This window comes from Oncorhynchus gorbuscha, linkage group LG07, assembly GCF_021184085.1.
Source record: "Oncorhynchus gorbuscha isolate QuinsamMale2020 ecotype Even-year linkage group LG07, OgorEven_v1.0, whole genome shotgun sequence".
In the NCBI taxonomy this organism is placed as follows: domain Eukaryota; kingdom Metazoa; phylum Chordata; class Actinopteri; order Salmoniformes; family Salmonidae; genus Oncorhynchus; species Oncorhynchus gorbuscha.
In genome coordinates, this window is record NC_060179.1 from 34805753 (window position 1) to 34821691 (window position 15939).

The 15939-nt window shown below is 41.9% G+C and overlaps 1 protein-coding gene across 4 annotated transcripts in view; it reads right to left on the bottom strand.

Annotated features, from left to right (window-relative positions):
* Positions 1-15939, bottom strand: part of sugct (succinyl-CoA:glutarate-CoA transferase) — a 171952-nt gene that overhangs the window by 130817 nt on the left and 25196 nt on the right. For all 4 annotated transcript variants that reach the window (XM_046356280.1, XM_046356278.1, XM_046356277.1 and 1 more), the window contains exon 9: positions 8037-8132. In XM_046356280.1, the coding sequence (XP_046212236.1) occupies positions 8037-8132 (96 nt within the window). The remainder of the gene's footprint in view (positions 1-8036; positions 8133-15939) is intronic.

Consider the following 15939-nt stretch of genomic DNA (forward strand, 5'->3'; position numbering starts at 1 on the left):
TCCTTCTTAATGCGTTTGAGACAATCAGTTGTATTGTGACAGGTTGGGGTGGTATACAGAAGATAGACCTATTTAGTAAAATACCAAGTCCATATTTTAGCAAGAACAGCTCAAATAAGCAAAGAGAAATGACAGTCCATCATTCCTTTAAGACATGAAGGTCAGTCAATCCGGAAACATTTCAAGAACTTTGAACGTTTCTTCAAGTGCAGTCGCAAAAACCATCAAGCGCTATGATGAAACTGGCTCTCATGAGTACCGCCACAGGAAAGTAAGATCCAGAGTTACCTCTGTTGCAAAGGATACGTTCATTTGAGTTACCAGCCTCAGAAATTGAAGCTAAAAAAAATGTGTCAGATTTTAAGTAACAGACACATCTCAACATCAACTGTTCAGAGGAGGCTGCATGAAATCAGGCCTTCATGGTTGAATTGCTGCAAAGAACCCACTACTAACGGACACCAATAAGAAAAAGAGACTTTCTTGGGTAAGGAAACACGAGCAGTTGACATTAGACCAGGTGAAATCTGTCCTTTTGTCTGATGATTCCAAATTTGAGATTTTTTATTCAAACCGCCGTGTCTTCGTGAGACACAGAGTAAGGTGAACAGATGATCCCTACATGTGTGGTTCCCACTGTGAAGCATGGAGGAGATGTGATGGTGTGGGGGTGCTTTGCTGGTGACAATGTCTGTGATTTCTTTAGAATCCAAGGCATACTTAACCAGCACAGCTACCACAGCAATACGCCATCCCATCTGGTTTGCTCTTAGTGGGACTATCATTTCTTTTTCAACAGGACAATGACCCAACACACCTCCGGGCTGTGTATTGGCTATTTGAAGGAGAGTGATGAGAGTGTTGCATCAGGTGACCTGGCCTCCACAATCACCTGACCTCCACAATCACCTGACCTCAACCCAATTGAGATGGTTTGGGATAAGTTGGACCGCAGAGTGAAGGAAACGCAGCCAACAAGTGCTCAGCATATGTGGGAACTCCTTCAAGACTGTTGGATAAGCATTCCAGGTGACGCTGGTTGAGAGAATGCTAAGAGTGTGCAAAGCTGTCATCAAGGCAAAGGGTGGCTACTTTGAAGAATCTCAAATATAAAATATAATTTTTTGGTTACTACATGATTCCAAATGTCTTATTTCAATTTTTTTATGTCTTCACTACTATTCTACAATGTAGAAAAGATTAAAAATAAAGGAAAACCCTTGAATGAGAAGGTGTGTCCAAACTTTTGACAGGGACACTCTACCGCTTACCAACACACAGTGTAACCCAGATTGCTCAAAAAGCAGATGGGACAGAATAATATAAATACGCTGCTCAGCTCAATGTATAATAAAAATGACAACATTGATTTGGATGAGGAACAAAACACCTCTTTATTGCCCCCATTCTAAATGTAATCGAAATTGTAAGTACAATAACGGCTAAGTACAGGAAATCAGGGGAAAAACTACACCTCAAGCAAAATAGCAATTTTTTTCCCACAAAAATAACGCAAGGACAAAAGTAATTCACACTAATATTTTGTGATTGAAATCTACCCTCAATGTTCAATTGTTTTTTACATGACGCATCTACCTCCTTTATCTATCCGATGGTAGTCTCTGATTGGTTTACTAGTTAGGTTTTATGATAATTGTCTAAATAACACTCTAACATAAAACACTATAATCAAAATGAGACAACATTTTAAAAAATGACTTCGCCGATTGCATAAATCTCTATGAGGTGCAGTGTAAAAAAAAATATTTATTGAGATCAAAATGGAGTGCGCCGTTCCTCCCAGTGTCTTTGCTTAATAAAAAGAGCAGTATGAGAGCTCACTCAAGCTTCCCCTGCAAGCAACCTGAACCAAGGCCAAGCTCCCTCTTGAACCCATTCAAATGAATTTCGAATGGACTCAAGAGTTGGAGGGGCTGTTTTCTAGTGCAACAAAACAAATAACGCATCTTGATTTAGTGAGACAAAAAGACTAGGCGCGACTTTGGTCTCAATGGGCATTCCCCTGCTAAAATAAAGGTGAAATATGAATAGAAAATAAATAAGACCAATATCAAAATAGGGTGGTGAAGTTTCTTCTTTCAGGTGTAGTTTTGTATGAGAATCAAACATCAAAACAAGTGATAGTAGGAGGTAGACCTAATAGTGTACTAATACTAATCAAGTGCCGAGTCTGCCATTTTGTTGTTTCTCAAATTAATGAGTGGGCCTTGATCAGTACCAACTCAGTGGCCTTGTGGTTAGTGTCTGTCATGAGATCAGAAGGTTGGGAGTTTGATCCCTGGCCAAGTCATACCAAAGACTGTAAAATGGGACCCAATTCATCACTGCTTGGCACGTAACTTTGCATTCAGTGGGTTAGCAAACCAGCACATGCTGCCAACAGACTTTAAAACTACTGCTGAGCCTGCAAGGCCAAGCGTTTGCAACTTCATAGTAACGTTTAAGTAAGTGCATGGAATGTTTAGCACAATAGATGTGACAAATATTGGAATGTATAAATAAGACAAAATGCACTGTTAAGAACAACCTGGGGAGGTAAATACAATTACTCCCATATGAGGTTGCTATGTCAGTATTTGAAAGAAAACAAACCCCAAAACAAAGTGGCATTATTAGAGGTATACATGTCTCAATCTAATGTAGGTATGAAAGTTCAAGCAGTAAGCCTTGTCTGAATGGATCAAAAACAACAACATATTTGTCACTGTCCCAATACTTTTGGAGCTCACTGTAGATAAATTATACCTGACCAATTGGAATCCACACTTCAAGATTGTTTTGATCACACGGACTGGGATATGTTCCGGGTAGCCTACGAGAATAACATTGACGAATACACTGATATGGTGACTGAGTTTATCTGGAGATCTTGTAACCTCTGTGATTATTAAAACCTACCCTAAACAGAAAACGTGGATCGATGGCAGCATTCGAATAAAACTGAAATCGCGAACCACCGCATTTAACCATGGCAAGGTGACTGGGAATATGTCAGAATACAAACAAATGTAGTTATTCCCTCCGTAAGGCAATCAAACAGTATAGAGACAAAGTGGAGTCACAATTCAACGGCTCAGACACGAGACATATATGGTAGGGTCAATCGCGGACTATAAAGGGAAAACCAGCCACGTTGTGGACACTGTCGTCTTGCTTCCGGACAAGGTTAACACACATTGCCACCAACGCGGCCTTCTTCTCCGTGGCCGACGTGAGCAAGTCATTTAAGCATGTAAACCCTCGTAAGGCTGCCAGCCCATACGACATCCCTAGCAATGTCCTCAGAGCATGCGCAGACCAGCTGGAAGTCATACTCAAAATTTAAGTGGAAAACCACACTACAGGCTGATCCAACTTTGATGTAATGTCCTTAAAACAAGTCAAAATTAGGCTCAGTAGTGTGTGTGGCCTCTGCATGCCTGTATGACCTCCCTACAACGCCTGGGAATGCTCCTGATGAGGTGGCGGATGGTCTCCTGAGGGATCTCCTCCCAGACCTGGACTAAAGCATCAGCCAACTCCTGGATAGTCTGTGGTGCAATGTGGCATAGGTGGATGGAGCGAGACATGATGTCCAAGATATGCTCAATTGGATTCAGGTCTGGGGAACGGGCGGGCCAGTCCATAGCATCAATGCCTTCCTCTTGGTCTAGCATTGTCTTGCATTAGGAGGAACCCAGGGCCAACCGCACCAGCATATGATCTCACAAGGGGTCTGAGGATCTCATCTCGGTACCTAATGGCAGTCAGGCTACGTCAGGCGAGCACATGGAGGGCTGTGCGGCCACCCAAAGAAATGCCACCCCACACCATGACTGACCCACCGCCAAACCGGTCATGCTGGAGGATGTTGCAGGCAGCAGAACGTTCTCCACGGCGTCTCCAGACTGTCACGTCTGTCACGTGCTCAGTGTGAACCTGCTTTCATCTGTGAAGAGCACAGGATGCCAGTGGCGAATTTGCCAATCTTGGTGTTCTCTGGCAAATTAAAAACGTCCTGCACGGTGTTGGGCTGTAAGCATAACCCCCACCTGTGGACGTCGGGCCCTCATACCACCCTCATGGAGTCTGTTTCTTACCGTTTGAGCAGACACATGCACATTTGTGGCCTGCTGGAGGTCATTTTGCAGGGCTCTGGCAGTGCTCCTCCTGCTCCTCCTTGCACCAAGGCGGAGGTAGCGGTCCTGCTGCTGGGTTGTTGCCCTCCTACGGCCTCCTCCACATCTCCTGATGTACTGGCCTGTCTCCTGGTAGCGCCTCCATGCTCTGGACACTACGCTGACAGACACAGCAAACCTTCTTGCCACAGCTCGCATTGATGTGCCATCCTGTATGAGCTGCACTACCTGACCAATTGTGTGGGTTGTAGACTCCGTCTCATGCTACCACTAGAGTGAAAGCACCGGCAGCATTCAAAAGTGACCAAAACATCAGCCAGGAAGCATAGGAACTGAGAAGTGGTCTGTGGTCCCCACCTGTAGAACCACTCCATTATTGGGGGTGTCTTGCTAATTGCCTATAATTTCCACCTGTTGTCTATTCCATTTGCACAACAGCATGTGAAATTTATTGTCAATCAGTGTTGCTTCCTAAGTGGACAGTTTGATTTCACAGAAGTGTGATTGACTTGGAGTTACATTGTGTTGTTTAAGTGTTCCCTTTATTTTTTGTAGTAGTGTACATAGACAGGACCGCAGTGGAGAAGGTGGAAAGATTCAAGTTCCTTGGCGTACACATCACTGCCAAACTGAAATGGTCCACCCACACAGACAGAGTGGTGAAGAAGGCGCAACAGCGCCTCTTCAACCTCAGGAGGCTGAAGAATTTTGGCTTGTCACCTAAAACCCTCAAACTTCTACAGATGCACAATTGAGACCATCCTGTCGGGCTGTATCACCGCCTGGTACGGCAACTGCACGCCCGCAACCGCAGGGCTCTCCAGAGGGTGGTGCGGTCTTCCCAAAGCATCACATGGGGAAACTACCTGCCCTCCAGGTCACCTACAGCACCTGAAGTCACAAGAAGGCCAAAAAGATCATCAAGGGCAACAACCACCCGAGCCACTGCCTGTTCACCCAGCTATCATCCAGAAGGCCAGGTCAGTACAGGTGCATCAAAGCTGGGACCGAGAGACTGAAAAACAGCTTCTATCTCAAGGCCATCAAATTGTTAAATAGCCATCACTAGCACATTCGAGGCTGCTGCCCTATATACATGGATTGAAATCACTGGCCACTTAAATAATGGAACACTAGCCACTTTAATAATGTTTACATATTTTGCATTACACATCTCATATGTATATACTGTATCTTAGTCTATGACAATGCTCAAACAAATATTTACAGTTGAAGTCAGAGGTTTACATACATTTAAATTCAGTTTTTCACAATTCCTGACATTTAAGCCTAGTAAAAAAATCCTTGTTTTAGGTCAGTTAGGATCACCACTTTATTTTAAGAATGTGAAATGTCAGAATAATAGCAGAGAGAATTATTTATTTCAGCGTGTATGTCTTTCATCACATTCCCAGGTTGTCAGAAGTTTACATACCTCAATTAGTATTTGGCATTGCCTTTAAATTGTTTAACTTGGGTCAAACGTTTCGGGTAAATTCCCACAATAAGTTCTGGCCCATTCCTCCTGACAGAGCTGGCGTAACTGAGTCAGGTTTGTAGGCTTCCTTGCTCTCACTCTCTTTTTCAGTTCTGCCCACACATTTTCTATAGGATTGAGGTCAGGGCTTTGTGATGGCAACTCCAATACCTTGACTTTGTTGTCCTTAAGCCATTTTGCCACAACTTTGGAAGTATGCTTGTGGTTATTGTCCAGTTGGAAGAACCATTTGAGACCAATTTAACCATTTAACTTCCTGACTGATGTTTTGAGACGTTGCTTCAATATATCCACATAATTTTCCAGCCTCACGATGCCATCTATTTTGTGAAGTGCAACAGTCCTTCCTGCAGCAAAGCACCCCCACAACATGATGCTGCCACCCCCGTGCTTCACGGTTGTGATGGTGTTCTTCGGCTTGCAAGCATCCCCCTTTTTCCTCCAAACATAACGATGGTCATTATGGCGAAACAGTTCTATTTTTGTTTCATCAGACCAGAGGACATTTCTCAAAAATGTACGATCTTTGTCGCAATGTGCAGTTGCAAACCGTAGACTGGCTTTGTATGGCAGTTTTGGAGCAGGTGCTTCTTCCTTGCTGAGCGACCTTTCAGGTTATGTTGATATAAGACTCATTTTACTGTGGATATAGATACTTTTGCATCCGTTTCCTCCAGCATCTTCACAAGGTCCTTTGCTGTTGTTCTGGGATTGATTTGCAATTTTTGCACCAAAGGACGTTCATCTCTAGGAGACAGAACGCGTCTCCTTCCTGAGCGGTATGACAGCTGCGTGGTCCCGTGGTGTTTATGCTTGCGTACTATTCTTTGTACAGATGAACGTGGTACCTTCAGGAGTTTGGACATTATTCCCAAGGATGAACCAGACTTGTGGAGGTCTAAAAGAACATTTCTGAGGTCTTGGCTGATTTCTTTTGATTTTCCCATGATGTCAAGCAAAGAGGCACTGAGTTTGAAGATCGGCCATGAAATACATACACAGGTACACCTCCAATTGACTTACATAATGCCAATTAACCCATCAGAAGCTTCTAAAGCCATGACATCATTTTCTGGAATTTTCCAAGGCACAGTCAACTTAGTGTATGTAAACTTCTGACTTCAACTGTATATATTCTTAATTCCATTCCTTTACTTTACTTTAGACTTGTGTGTATTGTTGTTAAATTGTTAGATATTACTGCATTGTTGGAGGTAGAAACACAAGCATTTCGCTACACAGGCCATAACATCTGCTAAATACGTGTATGTGACCAATACATTTAATGTGGTATGAATGATGGTCGCATGAACAGGGTCCAAACAGGAACAGTTTCATGAATGCACTAAGTGGTGAAGAATGAATCGGCTTAAGTGGAAGGAGAAACATAAGTTAGTACAATGTTCAAAGTGTGAGGTTGTTGAACTACCTGAGCCACATTGCCACAGTTAACATTGCTTTCAAACAAATCCAAAACGGATATTATTGCAGTGCACAATAACGAAAACGTGGATTGAGAAGGGCCCTCTGCTTTACTGAAAAGTAATGGTGATTAGAATCCAACTGAGAGTGACAGTTGAAACCAGCTTGGGGGCAGTCTGGTTTAGTGGCATGACACGTCATAAACTTCAGTTGAGTTCCTAACCACATGATCTACTTCAATAACAGAATCTACTGTAAATCACACTAAATAGTTTGTTGTGTCCCGTTTGGAAGGCTGGTGAGCTCTTTCTTCAAATCTCCTCATAAGCACTTTCTCCCAGCCAAACTACTGAGCTGTTTTTACTGAGAGGTTTTCAAATTCAACAATTATGCAATTAAAACGTTCTTCTACGGTAGGTATCAAATCATTTAAATTGTAGAAATGTGAAAAAATATTCTCCACACCTGATTTTACCTCTGAACATTAGTTGTTAACATTTTGGCCTGAGACCAAGACCGGTCCTCCAGTATCTAATGTGCTTGGAAAGTGGAGACCTCATAGAACGTTAAAAAATGTACGTTTAGGAGACACCGTCGCGCTAGCTAGCACTGACATTTGCAGTGGCAAATTAATGCTAAATAAGTTAATTGTTTAGCCTCACAATTAGCTAAGATGCTTAGCTAGCAAGCTAAAATTGTTTACAGTAAGTTAGCAATCGTTTCAACACTCTTTTGCTTGGTACTGTAGCGTTGCCGTATCAATTATAACCTGTCAAAAATGACGGGTGTATCCAGTTGTGTTGACATTTCACCATTGTGTCACGAGGCCATGCATATCCATTTTCTATGCATATTGGAAACCTTTGCAACCGATCAAGCCACCGGTCTCAAAGACACAGGTAATGCTACTGTATCAGACTGAAGGGTATAAATGAAGGAAACCTGGTAAAGTGGAAAGCACGCTAGTTGCACTGCACCTGATATGGAACGATGCTCTCATGGGCTGTTCCCCATCTCCTGGCTTCCTTCCCAGCATTGAGGTAATTTGCAGCAATGTGTGTGAGACAAGCCACCTGAGAGAGAGAGCAAGAGAGAGAGAGAGAGAGCAAGAGAAGGGCACAGTGAGAGCCGAGCTTGAAATCTATGACCTGTCAGCAAGCTCATTATACCCCGCTGCTTAGTGAGTCCAGTTAACTCAAACCTTCACAGCACTTTGTTGTGAAAACAAGCAACAGCTCTACCACGTCTTGCAACATGCTTCACCTCTACTTTTCATTTTCGATTTATCATTCACTAAATAGCAACTGTCTATTGTCAGCTGATATATATTAGACATTTTGAAGGTTTTAAGCACTAAGAGTAGCATTTCAGTATCTCCTGTTGTGTCAATGGCAGACTCCCGGGGTGAGTTGACAATGCCCAGATGAAACCTCATTTGAGAGGCTCTGCAGCTGAGACAATATTTAGCTATGTAAACACTGATGCTTTTAGAAGCTGTTGACGCAAATGTTTAAAGGAACATTCGGCGAGTTTGCCAAGATCAAAGCCCTGTAGTGATGATTTAATATCAGAAATGGGATAGAGGGTCTCCACACAGCATCTGCATTCTTCCTCTAAGCCCCATTCCAACTTCCACAGCAAGCCTGGCCTGGCACACAGCCATGAGTCGGGCCTATCCATCTCCAACAGCTTCTACTTTCAGGTAATTGTCCACTGTTTGCACAATTTTGGAACATACTGTCTCTCTTCGTGTTTAAATAACACTGGTCAACTTCTTGACTTCTATAGTTTGTTCTTTAACGGACTCTCAACAAAGTTAAACAATCACACCTGAAAGTGTGTAAACATCTGTGTAAATTGGTAATAATAGCAAGATCGATTATGACAATAGAGGATGCCATATGAATAGCATTGGATTAGCATTGGATTACAATTAAATCCAAATGTCTCAAGTTTATACTGTGTCTTGTGTCGGGACTTCGTTCGGATGGGGGGTGGTCATTCATGCCAAGAACCGCAAGACTACTCCACAGGACAAGAACCAAGTAGCAATTCCAATGCCTATCATTTGCTCCACACTGTTGCTTTTTGGCAGAAGAATAAATTACTGTACGCTTTTCAGACAGCCATGACTTCAGCTCTGTTAATTTTCGACTTCTCTAAGCTATTCATTCTAACTTGTATTTATTTGAGCTACTTGCCTGCCAGGAGCTATCCTAATTTAGATTGGAAGGGTATGAATTTCCCTGACAGAAACCACAAGGCGGCCATGATGACGATACCAAATTTTAAAAAATGGTCTACAAGGGAGTCAATTACTGAAGTCGAGGCAATGAGGTCAAATAGAAACAAGCCTTTAAAAAGCTGAGCTTGTGTCCCTCCCTGTGCCTGCACTCCATTCTGATAGGTCAGTCTTAGTCCTCCACTGGTCCCAATTTTGGTCCGATTCCACTATCCGCTGGTGTGGTTCAAGTCCTGTAATTGTCCCACAAAGTGTAAGCCATAAAGAGTTCACCCTTACTGGCTGAAACAGAAATGTGGTCCCAGAACAGCAGTCACTCTCCCAGCCACTTAGGCCTGTCAGGGATATCGCACAAGAGCTCTTCCAGAGCCAACTGTCCCTCTGCTCACATTGCATCCACATAGTTCAGCATCCTGCATGACATGTTCCTACTTAAATCATAGAGTTGGATTATTTGACGTATCCATCCATAGAAATCAAAACATGGTTGGAGAACTATATCAAATAAAGTCTCGATTCTGTAACCTTAAGAATATACTCAGATGTGTGTTCAAATGTTTCATAGAATTAAATATCCCTATTGTGAGCAGATTCAAGGCTGCATTGCCTTGGCACTGACATCTCCATATCATTTACATTTACATTTATATCATGAGAACTGTTTGCACTCAAAAAGCCAATCCTGCAATCATGGTTACACATTTCATGTGCGTGTCTTTATTCCAAACCACGATTGTAAAAGGCTCATCCTTACATTAACCTCAGAGTATTAACAGATGTTATTTCGAAAGGATTTGTTTCTGATTTTTAAAGAACCACTTGATATTGTGACAAACAGTGGTAAACTGGTTGCAATGACAGTCATGCTCAGGTTGAACAATGGTTGCATAATATTTGTTTGTATTTTTAGGAAAACGTCTTCTTCTCAACCACAAAATCAGTTAACAACCAGAAAATCACATAATTATAATATGTTACATGGCAAATTTAACCCGCTGGTTTAATATACACCGAACTCTGATAGCCAATTGCAGAAGTGTCTCATTTCAATTTGGAAATACACTATATATAAATGCAAAAGTTATATAATGCATATATATTAAAAGGAGCAATAAGTAATATTTTAGCCATAACTTAAATGTCATTTTCTTTTTTAAGACACTGCTTAGAACAACCTGAAATGTCTTAGTGCTGCTTCTAACCTTCATATAATGATCCAAAATTGTGTTGCTAACATTTTTGATATCAAGAATGGGAACCTATCATAATATACAAAGTTGTACACAAAACAATAGTTGGACCGATTAGTCACGGGGGGGAAAAAAAAGTAATTTGCAGTATCACGCTGCGTTCTAAAACGTTCCCTCGTGGATTTCCAATCCTTTGCTACTACTGGTATGTAATTGACAGTTGGCGCTACATGCAGGTGGAAATGTTGCAAAAAATGATTTTAAAATAAAGGTTTTAAAAATATGTTTGATAATTATGCATCTTGCAACCCTTTTCGCCAATGGATTGGGAATAAAAGGTCATCTGGATTGGCCATCCCTTTATGCTCGTTTGTGTCCAGCCACCATCAAATTGCTCAGAGGTTAGATTACTGTGGCCACAAGACATCAGTAGGAATGCACAATTGGACATGGAGGGGATGGGTCATATATTTATCTCTGGCAGCCCAGGGGTCGACCACAGCAACCATGACCTAAAAGCCTCAGATGTGACTTTATGCATCGACCACAATCCACACACAACACCATACATTTAGAAATGTATGAAGGGTGGATAAAAACTTCCAAGGAAGAATTCCCTGACCCAAAACATAGGGATACAAACAATTGTATTATTGGAGCTACCTCCCAAAACCACATCCTTTGTGGGAATTTGTATCATCCAAGGACACAGAGTCTGAATGGTTATTTCTGCAACATGGTCTGATACAATATGAAGGCTCACAAGCGAGGATGGGCAATACAAGTCAACTTTCTAACATAGATTCCTGGAAATAATCAAAGCCCCTATTGAACTAAATCCAAATTGCGGGAATCAACAATCAGAGTCAAAATCCCCCAAAAAATTCAGCAGGAACAAATTGTTTAAATCTAAATGCAGTTTTGAAAATTGAAATGTACACTGTTAAAATGTAATAGTTCAAAACTAAATATTTTTAAATAATAGCCCCTTTTTATTTATTTATAAAAGCTAAAAACTATTTATAAAACAGGCATACTGCAGTTTTTATACTGTGGGTAGATAGCCAATTTATGATTCTATGACATCTGATTGCGTGAAAGCTGCACTCCCTAGCACACATATATGAACTTAATCTGATACCTGCATTTGATGTATATATACCTCCTTATCTTGTACCTCAGAAGTGTATTACGTGGAAAACCTACCGTTAATTTAGAGATGTACAGGGCCTTTAGAAAGTATTCACACCCCTTCACCTCTTCCATAGTGTTGTTACAGCCTGAATTCAAATGGATTAAATGTATACTTTTTCTCCCCCATCGACACACAATACCCCATAATGACAAAGTGAAAGAATGTTTTTATATATTTTTTGCAAATCTATTGAAAATGAAATACAGAAATATCTCATTTACATAAGTAAATCACACCCCTGAGTCAATACATGTTAGAATCACATTTGGCAGTGATTACTGCTGTGAGTCTTTCTGGGTAAGTCTCTAAGAGCTGTACACATCTGGATTGTACAATATTTGCAAATTATTATTTTAAATAATTATTCAAGCTCTGTCAAGTTGTTGTAGACAGCCATTTTTTAAGTATTGCCATAGATTTTCAAGCCAATTTATGTCAAAACTGTAACTAAGCCACTCAGGAACATTCAATGTCGTCTTGCTAAGCAAATCCAGTCTAGATTTGGCATTTTTTTTAAGTTACTGTCCTGCTGAAAGGTGAATGTCTCCCAGTGTCTATTGGAAAGCAGACAAGGTTTTCCTCTACGATTTTGCCTGTGCTTAGCTCTATTCCGTTTCTTTTCACGCCAAAAAAAAAACCTCCCTCGCGCTTGCCAATGACAAGCATAAATAAAGGTTAAAAAAATACCCATAACATGATACAGCCACCACCATGCTAGAAAATATTAAGAGTGGTACTCAGTGTTGTGTTTTCGCCAAACATAACGCTTTGTATTCAGGCCTCAAAGTCAATTTCTTTGCCACGTTGTTTGCAGTTTTCCTTTAGTGCCTTGTTTCAAAACAGGATGCATGTTTTGGAATATTTTTATTATGTACAGGCTTCCTTTTCAATCTGTCATTTAGGTTAGTATTGTGGAGTAACTACAATGTTGATCCATCCTCAGTTTTATCACAGCCGTTTAACTCTAACCTGTCTCATGGCAAAATCCATGAGCGGTTTCCTTCCTCTCTGGCAACTGAGTTAGGAAGGTGGCCTGTACCTTTGTAGTGACTGGGTGTATTGATACAGCATCCAAAGTGTAATTAGTAACTTCACCATGCTCAAAGGGATATTTAATGTCTTTTTATTTTTACCCATTGGAAAACCTCCCTGGTCTTTATGGTTGAATCTGTGTTTGAAATTAACTGCTTGACTGAGGGACCTTTAGGTTAATCGTATGTGTGCGGTACAGAGATGAAGTAGTCAATCTAAAATAATGTTAAACATTATTATTGAACAGAGATTGAGTCCATGCAACTTATTATGCGACTTGTTAAAATGTTTACAGCAAATGTTTACATCTGAACTTATTTAGGCTTGCCATAACAAAGGGGTTGAATAGTTGACTCAAGACATTTCTGAGTTTCATTTTTAATTAATTTGTAATAATTTGACATTATGGGGTATTGTATGTAGGCCAATGACAAAATATCAATTTAATCTGTTTTTTTATCCATTCCAGTCTGTAACACAACAAAATGTAGAAAAGGTTAAGGGGTGTGAATACTTTGAATGCATTGTATGACTTAACAGTCCCTGGCCAAGTGATGTATGGCACAGAACAAGGACATCAGATCTGCTGTGGGAAAGGGGTGAATTAGGGTTAGTTCCCTAAGAACCCCTTAAATTTGTGTATTTTGGTTCAATCCAACTGCAATCTGCAGAAAACAGCCTCGCAAATATTTGTTGAGCTTTACTTTTCCCTCGAACTGCCACGATAAGACAATAGAAAAGGTTACACTGGAATGTTTCAGGCGTTGGTGGGAGGAAAATAGAGATATTTTTCACAAAGATGATACGATGTGCTCTCATACTGTTCCAGGAGGACATTTATTTGTAGAGGCTTCAGTAAATCTCAAATGTCCTCTTTGCCTAGTAGTGCAAGTGACACCGCTCGCATTCGAAGGATTGGGATCCTTAACTTCAGTGGGGCCTCCAGGGTACAGCAACCATAGCCATGAAAATGTGTAAAGACTGCTACAAAACGAATATCTACCGATACCCTGCAGCAATGTCAAGACAGTTGAATAATTAGTTCACTAATTGCCTGTCAGTTAAGCCTACATTAAATCGATCCATCTTGTGAAATTTTAAAAAGCACCAAGTTCTATTTAAACAAAGCCTGCTTCTAAGACCGATTACTCTGCATGCCTTATCAATGTACCCGAATGAAGCTTAATTGTCACATGGGTCCCATGTTACGATGTGAGAGAAACGTGAGCACGACATAAACCATTCTCCTAAAGCAACAGTGTCATCCCTCAGATGAATACGCAGCCAAGGAGCCTAACATGATCCAGCTTTGAACTCATCCTGTCTGAGAGATCACGGCAACATGCTGTCAGGAGAGAAAGTGCCGGGCCGACATGTATACGCGGACGTTCTTCACACTCCATTGATTTAAATGGAATTACGTTCTTGGCGCCGGAATGGTCTGGTCTCCGCTCTCAACAGGAGAAAGAATCTCTATTGATAGTCACTGAATCAGGTCTAGTGTATGCTGAGTGTTTTCAGATCTCAGGCATTGTGGCGACAGGGTCTAATGGACAGTCATCCTAACAGCAAAACCAAAGTTTTGCTCAGAAACTATAGGACCAGAAAGATTGTGGGCACTAACAATACGGTGGAACAAAGGTTGTGCATTGCCAAATCTTACTGTGTAGCTGCTTAAGAGCAGCTTAATGTTGCTTCTCCCTGTGGGGAGAAACATGCCATGTATTTTGTATAAAAATATTCACGAAATATTATGAATTTATTTACTACAAAACATGCTTCAAGCAGACCACCATAGTCCCTGTGCCCAAGAACACAAAGGCAACCTGCCTAAATGACTACAGACCTGTAGCACTCACGTCCTTAGCCATAAAGTGCTTTGAAAGGGTGGTAATGGCTCACATCAACACCATTATCCCAGAAACCCTAGACCCACTCCAATTTGCATACCGCCCAAACAGATCCACAGATGATGCAATCTCTATTGCACTCCACACTGCCCTTTCCCGCCTGGACAAAAGGAACGCCTATGTGAGAATGCTGTTCATTGACTACAGCTCAGTATTCAACACCATAGTACCCTCAAAGCTCATCACCAAGCTAAGGATCCTGGGACTAAACACCTCCCTCTGCAACTGGATCCTGGACTTCCTGACGGGCCGCCCCCAGGTGGTGAGGGTAGGCAGCAACACATCTGCCACGCTGATCCTCAACACTGGAGCTCCACAGGGGTGCTTGCTCAGTCCCCTCCTGTACTCCCTGTTCACCCACGACTGCATGGCCAGGCACCATCATTAAGTTTGCTGACGACACAACAGTGGTAGGCCTGATCACCGACAACGATGAGACAGCCTAGGGAGGAGTTCAGAGACCTGGCCAGGTCGTGCCAGAATAACAACCAATCCCTCAACGTAACCAAGACCAAGGAGATGATTGTGGTCAACAGGAAAAGGAGCGCCGAGCACATCCCCATTCTCATCGACGGGGCTGTATTGGAGCAGGTTGAGAGCTTCAAATTCCTTGGTGTCCACATCAACAACAAACTAAATTGGTCCACACTAAGACAGTCGTGAAGAGGGCATGACAAAGCCTTTCCCCCTCAGGAAACTAAAATGATTTGGCATGGGTCCTGAGATCCTTTAAAGGTTCTACAGCTGCAACATCGAGAGCATCCTGACCAGTTGCATCACTGCTTGGTACGGCAATTGCTCGGCCTCTGACCGCAAGGCACTTCAGAGGGAAGTGCGAATGGCCCAGTACATCACTGGGGCAAAGCTGCCTGCCATCCAGGAACTCTACACCAGGCGGTGTCAGAGGAAGGCCCTATAAATTGTTAAAGACCCCAGCCATCCCAGTCATAGACTGTTCTCTCTACTCTGCTACGGCATGGCAAGCGGTACCGGAGTGCCAAGTCTAGGGCAAAAAGGCTTCTCAACAGTTTTTACCCCCAAGTCATAAGACTCCTGAAGAGGTAACCAAATGGTTACCCGGACTATTTGCATTGTGTGACCCCCCCCAACCCCTCTTTTACGCTGCTGCTACTCTCTGTTTATCTTATATGCATTGTCACTTTAACTATACATTCATGTACATACTACATAAATTGGCTAACCGGGCTATCTGCATTGTGTCCCACCACCCGCCAACCCCTCTTTTTACGCTTCTGCTACTCTCTGTTCATAATATATGCATGGTCACTTTAACGATACCTACATGTACAT